The sequence below is a fragment of the Sitophilus oryzae genome, unplaced genomic scaffold (assembly GCF_002938485.1).
Source record: "Sitophilus oryzae breed Bouriz unplaced genomic scaffold, Soryzae_2.0 scaffold_1146_pilon_pilon, whole genome shotgun sequence".
Taxonomy (NCBI): domain Eukaryota; kingdom Metazoa; phylum Arthropoda; class Insecta; order Coleoptera; family Curculionidae; genus Sitophilus; species Sitophilus oryzae.
In genome coordinates, this window is record NW_022145778.1 from 368,833 (window position 1) to 378,525 (window position 9,693).

Genomic DNA, 9,693 nt, shown 5'->3' on the forward strand with positions numbered 1-9,693 from the left:
AAATTCCCATTTAGTGTGCACTTTATGTGTGACATCGTTTTATTACATTACATTTTTATTTCAAATCGCAGAACAAAATGATATTGTCGGCTAGTCGTTCATCATATTAATCGCGATCCTTCAAAAAAAAACTGATTGAGCCAATGTGGAAGCTGGCCAGTGGCAGCGATGGTATTATTTGAAGATTGGGAGAAAATAGTCAAAAAAGATTGACTATTTTAATTCAAATATTTCAATATAAAACAACATTTTATAATATTGTACGAATCTTTCTAAAACTATTTTCTTATCAAAAACATTGAACAAACTTCTTGAAGCTGTACTTCTTGAAGTTGTACTTTCTGTAACGTCTCAACAGTAACGTTCCTGTGATGTTATTAAATATCCAAACTTACGATTGTATTGTAAGCTTGTGGATACTCCTTTCCTATAGGGGGAATGTTAAATGAGTGCAAACATTTTGGGCAGTGGTATGTTTCGATTCCATGAGCATGTCTATCAGTATATTTCGCGAAAATGATAAAAGTTTTGTATTTTTCACAGGACGTTTACAGAGGTTAGTTCTCCATCTCTGATATCAGTCGTACCAAAGTTTGAATGGTTGTCGTCTCTGGGCGCACTCGGTGTTTCCCCATTTCTCCCACAGAATCTGCATTCGCCGTTGTTTCTTAGCTTCGATCTACTGAGGTGTTTATTGGGGAGACAGCGTCCTAATAAAAACCCCGGGACAATCTAAAGATTCTTCTTACTTAGTGGGTAGAGTCGGGCAGCTTTAATCAACTAATGTGTGTAATTCAATTTTATAAAAAAGTTGGTTTACAATAACACTTATCTAATTAAATTTAAGAAGATTAGACATTGAATATCTAATATATTCTACATTGGTTGCCATAAAATATGCGTTTCTGCAACAGAGATAGGATTTAATGACAGTTTGCATATGATCCTTTTCGTCCTACTACATCGGGTAAAAAAATCTAGTTTTTGGGTTTTTCTTATTAAACAAGAGGGAAAATTAAATATGGAGAGATATCAAAAATTAACAGTATTAGAGTTATCAGTTTTCGTTAATCCAATATTGTTAATTTTAGCACGAATTTCGTCGTTTAATGGAGTGTCTGTTAGAATCTGCGATTTCTGCGTCTCTCTTTTGTTTTTTCTTGATTTCGTTTTTCACATTTTGGGATAATATGGGTATATAGTATTTTTATCTTTTGATTATTTGTTATGTTCTCCTTGGAAAGAAGAAGGCCCTTTGTTTCCCTGATCCGTTCTTCTTTTATATTTATAAACCCTCTGCAAGTAAATTAAAAGCCGATAATGCGCAATTTTAGATAAATTTAATAGAAAAAATAATTAATTAAATTGAACAGTCAAAATAAAAAGAAAAACTACGAATAAGAATATAAATCGGGTAAAATAAATCATGGGGCATCTTGCCCGAAATGTAGTGGGAAAATTTAATATAAAATATTGGCGGTTTAAACATCGTCGAACGAAACAATTTGTAGATCAGGTTTTTGCTTAAAGAACCTATTTTCTAATAATGTAAAATAGTTTATTATTGTTACCATGTAAATTTACCTGGTTATTTACCATGTTAGCATCATCAGCAAATGATTAAACTATACTACAATCTACAATTTGAGCGTTTATATACTCGCTCAGTGGGCACCGAGTAGGCGTGGCAAGATCTAGCCAACCCAGTCAGAGCCCACCGAGCGTTACAGTTAGATTTCCGTCAATAGAGTAGTAGGAACAAAAAACTTGAAGAAATTGGGCCGTTGTCTCTGTTCATAATATCTTTACATTTATTAATTCTGATGCTTTCATATGCATCTAATTGTCTGTAATTTGAGACTTGTTTAATTAATTTTAAATTATTAAGATCTATACAATGTTCTTTATCAACAATGTGTTCAGCCACGCAAGATTTATCCGGTCTACCATATTGAACTGAGCTAAATGTTCTTTAAATCTAGTTAATATTGATCTTCTAGTTTGCCCAACATATTTCTGATTACAATCTTTACAAGAAATTTCATAAATACCCAACCTTTCCAGTGGAGGTGTTTTATCCTTTGGATTACCTAATAATTGCTATAATTTATTATTAGCACTATACACAAGTTTATAATTGACATTATTAAAAATTGCTTTATAAAGGAAAATATGTTTTCTTAAAGCTGCTAGACTATCGGATAAGAAAGCCATCCTTTTGGTGCCGCTACTGAGTTCGTGGCATCGGAAACGCACCCGTTCCATAAATTAACCTCGCGCATAGAAAATCAAAACGAATTATTGGCGATTTTATATGGACGAACGCGCCCAATTAAAAAGAAAGACCGATTGGTAATTCCGAACGGGCCGCGTGTGTATATGCGGTTGCATAACAAGCGATACGTTTATGCGCGCCGCGGCCCGTCAATTAATCACTATAATTTTCTTTTGTTAATTTGTGGCGCGACGCGGCTAAGCTTTACGCGATTACGATTAAAATTGAACGCGCGCGGGCTTCCCCGCATTTTGCCGAATAAATCAGCGGAGGTCGGATTTGAATTGGGCATATTTTAATATCGATATTTATGTTGCGGATGTCTGGAAATATGAAAACGACATGGGAAATAAATATTTATGCAATAACTTTGATCCTTTGTAATTTTGCAACCTAGGGTTTCCAATCGTCTTCTATTCCAGAGGATAGTCCTCTTTTCTCTCGCGTATTGAAAAAGTCTTAGTTGTCATACCTACCAAACTTGCTACTCCCACCCGTTTGTATAGAAAAGAAAATGAAGAAATATTTATGTATGTACAAGAAGTATTTGTGGAAGCGATAAACATGTTTAACTATTTTATGTTTACTTACTGTTGGTTTATGTTTTGAAAAAAAAAGTTTTGTTAAAATAGGTTTTTTTTTATTTTAACAAATTTAGAGTATAATTTTTTTGAGAAAGTAAGAAAGACTATCAATCGCATACCGTTTACATAATTCATTGAAAAATTTTAGACATTTGGGCGAGGTTTCAAAAAAGGTTTCGCCTGTGGCTTTTTTTTACCCTCTTGTCCTCTATTTTTTATTTTGAAAATTGGCAACTCTATTGAAACCATCATGTTTGAATTACAGTTGCAATATTACAGTTGTATTATGATCTATTACAGATATGGCGAAATTTTTTGAGACGTGGGTATAATTTTGTTCATATTTTTACAGCACTAGCCCGCAGGTCATTAATGCCCATTTGTCCAGAGTTAAGTTTAAAAAAAATTAACTGAATATGTCTGGCGAGCGATGTGGCTCTGACCAGACATTAATATTCAACTTGAGGATGGTTGAAGGGTGTAGCAATGAGTACAACAATGATTTGTTTATTACTAATATTATTGGACATATTTACAGCTGTTCAGGGTGCTACAAATTCGAGGTACCAGCAACCAATGCTTGAGTAACCGTATTAGATACGAACATGGCTAAATTGGGGTAAAGTTGCGCCTTGGGTTGTAGACATTCTCTTAGCCACTTTATTAAGGTTATCTGATAGTATTTTTATATTTTCAAATTAGCTGATAATTTGTAAGATACAGAGTCCAACTTAATTTTTTTAAATACGGACCTGTATTTTTATTTTATGTTTTGAAAGTACTCGGTCTCCTGAGTACAATGATATACCACACTTTAATAGTTGGTTTTAATAAAACTATATATATAGTCGGTATTGAATGTACTATTTATTTTGCAAATTTTTAGTTTATGAATACATTAGATTGAATAATAAAAATATATTTATTTTGTAATTTTATATTTTCAGGCATTAGAGTAGGAATATTCTGTAGTGGTGTTGAGGATGCGTGTATCTGAAAAACAAATCGTTGTAGAATTATCTACTAATAAATGTGATTTATGTCGTTCTTTGTTGTCTGGCTTACGTTCGGATTCTAACTCAGTGGCATTTTAAAACAGTGTATTTTTTATTGGGATAACTGAATTAAATAAATTTACTTGTAAACTTCATGGTTTGTGATTTTTCGTTGGTTGTTTGAAGATTGTTGTTTTTTTGGCGTACTTACCAACGGTTTCCGTATATTTAAAAATCACTGAATCCACTATACAATTGGCATGTACATGAAGATGGTCCGTTTGAGCCAAAGGGACCCTGTGCGCGAATTCGTAAAGGGTTTCATTGTTAATTGCAACCTAAAAAATATTATATTTTACATACCGGGTGACATGTAACAATAAATACCATAAATTTGGTATAATTTATTTATTTTTCTTCTACTTAATACCGGATGGTGCATCGTTCTTGGAAACAGAAAATCGCATGCAAATTTTGAACTGTCCAGATATTGCTTCCCCTGTTAATTTTAAGTAATTTAAGAAAAACTTCATCTAATTTTAAATTAAAATAATAATAAATAATATAATGTCACAAAAATATAAATACATATATACACATACACAATTCTAAAAGTTTTATGTCACTTTTTTTATATTTAAGTCAATGCGGCGTTCTTTCTCTAAACGTTTTTCGAAATTTAAGCCATTGTTTTCTTTTAACCGCACGATTTCACAAACTTAACAACATCTTTGTAAAACATTTCTAAAATATCTATTCCAGAATCAGTCAACCACAGTTCATCTTTTAACCATTCCATAACCAGAAAATAATGAATTATTACCCACACAAATTTCGCACAACACCTCAAACACTGGCTACGACAACTAAAACTAGATGGGAATTTTTTCCATATTAAAAATTTAAATATTGCTTTATATTGATTAAACCAAACATTATACGCGATAAACGATACAAAAACCTGGTTGTTTTATAATTTGAGTTTTTATAAACACCCAAACTGTCCAAACAGTGAAATTTTTACAGCTATATGACTGAAACCCTTTTATGAATGACGCGGTCAATGGCCAATATAAACTATATCTGTCGCACCTTAACCCATTATATTTTATATACGTCTATACCTTACCTCGTTGGCGTCACGAGCCGTGGTATTTGGAGTTTAATACGTGCAAAACATAGCACGAGAAGGACAAAATGAAATTTTGACAAGCAGTAGAGAAAATGGGTAAAATAAATCGTTTTCAAGCAAAAATTGGACAAATTGAAGATTTTTGGAAATAGTTTTGAATATTTTAGGATGAAAAAGTGGTAATTTTCAAAAAGTATAATTTAAATAAGTTTTTTTCTAATTTTCTTCTGATTTTTTTGCGGGGCATTGACCATTTGACCTTACGGTTAAGCCGCCACTGCTCAGCGTAGGTACTATAACGTAGTATAGTGTCGAAAACATAACAAATTTCATTTGACAATGATAATATAACAGGTTGACAACTTAAGATATGTTGACATTTCACTGGTTTTGCGCTGTTAGGTACTTGTTCAGTTTTAATTTCAAAATAGATGCAGTTTTTGTTAAATCACTTAAATGGGCTTATCCAAAATCGTTTAAATTTGGCATGTACATTCAGCATACGCTGACCTTTAAAAAAATCTATTTACGACTTTGCTGTAAAATTAACATGGGAGCCAATTTTTCAATACCGATGCACCACCTGGTATATAATTTTTTGCAGGCTCTACGGCTAAAACTTTCGAAGTTACAGCCGTGAGCTATTTTTAGTGGCACACCCTGCACATATAATGGGAATTGTGTTAGATTTGTTTTGTATTTAGATATAATTAAATAAAGTAGAAAAAATAAACCAATTACACTTAGGTACAAGCAGTACTTACAGAATATACGTCGGATTTGACAAAAATATTTATCAGAAATTGTTGTCCTGCTTTAACATTTAAGATATAACTATCATCGCTAGTTCCCCAGGATCCATCTATTTTACTATTTCTCACAATAAGTCCTGTAACGGAATTTTAATGTAACCCAAATAGTTTCTGTATTCAAGAACGTTTTTTTACCTGAATTCACGTATAGTGAAGAATGAAATGCAATGTTTTGGGCTGCCTCATCCCCAGTTTCATCTCCTGTTTGGAAATCAATTATGAACCTAAAATAATAATGAGCATGTTTAACATATTAATATTTTACTTAAAAACAACTGGCTATTTTACTATTGATTTAGACAAATTAAAAATACAATTCCATAACATATTTAGTAATATACTTTAAATTGGCAATAATGATATAAATTATAAATTAACACCGCCTTCATAATTATGAAGTCAGAAATAAACTGGATCAAGTCCTAGAAGTTAATTATGGGGAAAATGAGAGTTAAAGTTTTTTAATGTTACTTAATTAAAATAAAACAAGCTGGAGAAGAAAACTTCACACAATGCTTTATTATATTTTAATTATAATAATATATTGCAAATTAAAGTAACTAAACAAGTATAATTGCAAACTAAAGTAACTGAAAACATAACTGTGATAATTTTTAAGAATGTTTGTTATACTTTTTTGAATTTGAATCATTTTATCTGATGAAAATATTTAAAGTTTTAGATATAAGTTGGTTTATCGGTACATTCTTCTTCGTCATTAAGGGATTTGTTGGCTTCACATTGTCTATTAATAGTGTTTTCTCCGATGTTTATAAAAATTATGATATATAGGCGGGATAAAAGGAAGAAGATCTTTCATGTGTTGCCTTTTTCCCCGTGCAGTTGTATTCAAATCAACATGTCAGATATCTAACAATTTGAAAAGAAAAACAGCCTAACTTATGGATGTAGTAATAGTGAAAATAGTTATAAACCAAAAATTATACTTTCAGAATCGATACAATCAGACCTTTCAGATGGCTGATAATCTGATTCACTTGGTGCAAATGGTTCAAACTTTGTTTCATTATCATCGATTTTATAAGGAAAAAAAAATGTTCTCTAAAATTTTGTGGACTTGATCCAGTTCATTTCCAAACAGAAACTGGCTAGAGCTGCTTAATGTGTGAAGTGATTCATCTATCTACTGGTAAAAATAATATTTTAGCAAAGTATAAAGACGATTATCTTAAAATAGTAGGAAATTGGACTTGATCCATTTTAATTCTGACCACTCTACATAATGAAGACGCACTGAATGGACATCATGGGCATGAAATGCAAGGCATAAGAAAGATATCTGCAAAAAAACTTATTTACGGGAATAGTCTATTCAATATAATAAATTGAATTGTGTGGTTCGAAACCACACAAAACAATTGGTTTTACGTAAAAGAATCGTAATGCTCATTACTACTACATAGATACATTCAGGTGAAGACGTGTTAAATATAGCTTTATTATTTTACTCGTAATACTTACCTATCGTCTGTGTCTGCTGGAACCTGTCCTCTGATTATTACGTTTAGTCCTGCGCGCAACCCGCCTGGAATTGAAGAAACGTGAGACATTATATTTTATCAATACTGACTTAAGTTGAAGCGAAACTAGAACTTTATTGTCAATGAAAACGGAAACTCAACGAGGTTGCTTTTATTTCATTCAATGAAGTTTTTTTTAATTTATTTAATGACCTGCTTAAAGATTAACTGATTTTTTATATCTTTTATTAGAAACGATATAGATATGTATTCTTTTTGTTAATCAAAAAAACTCTGTTGAAATTATTGTTTACTGTTTTCAAATTAATTAAACACTTATATTTTGTTTTTTTATTTGTTAAATTACTTAAGTATACCGATTTTGTAACAAGAATGATTATTTCGAATTGTTTTCCAATTATAGAAACCTTTTGTTGCGTTTAATGAAGTTTTTTTTTATAATTTGTTACATTATTTGATAACTAATGCGCTAATTATTATATTAATACATTATTAAAAACGTTAAATTATCATATATTCTTTTATTACTTATCTAAATCAATCAAAGGTCAGTTAATTTTTACATTCTTCAAGTATTAAAAAGGACATATTAATTTCTATGTTATCAAAGTGTGTATATATTTTGCTAAATTACTTAAAGAGTAATAGGTTTTGTTTATTTTTTTATAAAACTTATAGATTATAATATTATATATGCTATCAAATTCTACTAATATGATTTATTTTAGAGTTCAGAATTTTTTGAAAGTTATTAAAATTGAAAGAACCTTTTACCCATTGTACAAGAAAAAGCAAATATACAGGGTAGTCCGAACTGTATTCGGAAAACTTTGGCAGCATATTCTGCAGATAAAATAAGTAAAAAAGTTCGTATAAATGGATGTCCTAAAACGCTTCGTTTCGCAGATACAGGGTGTAGAAGTTTCATTTTTATTTAGATTTTTTCCAATTAATTTCTGAAGTAACGTCAATATTTGGATAAAAAATTTTATATGAGAAATTTGATTTTAATGTCAATATGATAATAACTTTTCGTTCGTGCCTGTATTATGTATTATGTATACCGAATGAAAAACTGAGTACATACTGAGCAAAAAAATATACATTTAAGACGTTTTTTACGTAAAAAAAGTCTTTTGGTAAAAAACGCTACGAGCAACTGTTCTCAAGATATTTAGATAGTTATTTGACTGAAATTGTAAATTTGGGAACTTTTTTTAAATTAATCATAGATTTTTCTTCAAAAAAATGACGATGACACAGTTTCTGTTGAATTTTTGGTACAAAACATTTCGAAGTTATGATTTCAGTCTAATAAATATTTAGTCAACATGTTTAATTAATGTCAATGATTTGAATGTCAGATGAATTTAGATTCTCTCTCCAAATATCTCGAGAACCATTACTCGTATCGATTTTTACCAAGAAAGCTTTTGTACGTAAAAACCGTCGTAAATGTATAGTTTTTGACTCAGTAGTTTTATACAAAAACGGACGAAAAGTTATTAGTCTTCAAACCGCTTAAAATATGTGTGTGGCGCCCTCTACAAGTAGGAGTCATATTGACATCAAAATCAAATTTCTCATGTCAAAAAACTCCCTGGCACCAATTTTCATGCAAATATTGATGTTACTTTATAAATTATTTGGAAAAAATCGAAATAAAAATGAAACTTCAACACCCTGTATCTACGAAACGGAGCATTTTAGGACATACATTTATACGAACTTTTTACTTATTTTTATCTGCAGAATATGCTGCCGAAGTTTCCGGAATACAGTTCGGACTACCCTGTAGATCATATTCAGTAAACAACAATAATCAACTTCCTCCAAAACCTTGGGATATTATTCCTTCTTCTCTCTGTAAACTTTCCGTGCGTAGCGTGTTTTTCCCGCTCTAATTGATTTACAATCCGGTCGGTGGTGCGGTAGGCCCCAAAGTCACACGCACTGCACGTCCTCCCCAGGTTCGGCGACGACCTGCGGGATTCGGGCACGAGATGTCTGGATAGCAGGAATGCCTCTGGGGGATGCGTCATCGGGGCGTTCCAGTGGCGCGTCTAGATCTTTATTTTTCGGAACTTTCTTTCGTTAGCTCTGTTTCCAATTTGAAAAAAAATAGAATATTTTAAAAGCTCTGTTTTATAGAAGTGAAACTTCTTTACGCGCGATGGGGGTAAAAATTGAAGGCCTTGACACACGAGACGCGAGACGCGAGAGGAAAAGTGGTAACGATCGGAGGTTACAACAGAGCGTCGTAACTCGGACCCCATGTGAGCTGGGGGGCTGGAACTCGGAATGTAGATGGGGCTGGAAAAGCCCCAGGCGATATCTCTTAAATAATGAGTATTATTTTTGAAATCAGTATATTATACTTTTTAGATTTATTT

At 31.7% G+C, this 9,693-nt stretch overlaps 1 protein-coding gene across 1 annotated transcript; it reads right to left on the reverse strand.

Annotated features, from left to right (window-relative positions):
* Positions 1–3,704: 3,704 nt before the first annotated feature.
* Positions 3,705–7,439, reverse strand: LOC115886684 (galectin-4). The gene is made up of 5 exons (XM_030905946.1): positions 7,281–7,439; positions 5,934–6,022; positions 5,751–5,875; positions 4,066–4,192; positions 3,705–3,852 (listed from the first exon to the last, which is right to left on the reverse strand). Exons 1-5 carry the CDS (start codon positions 7,367–7,369, stop codon positions 3,803–3,805), a joined length of 480 nt encoding a protein of 159 aa, XP_030761806.1. The 5' UTR covers positions 7,370–7,439; the 3' UTR covers positions 3,705–3,802.
* Between the last annotated feature and the right edge of the window lie 2,254 nt (positions 7,440–9,693).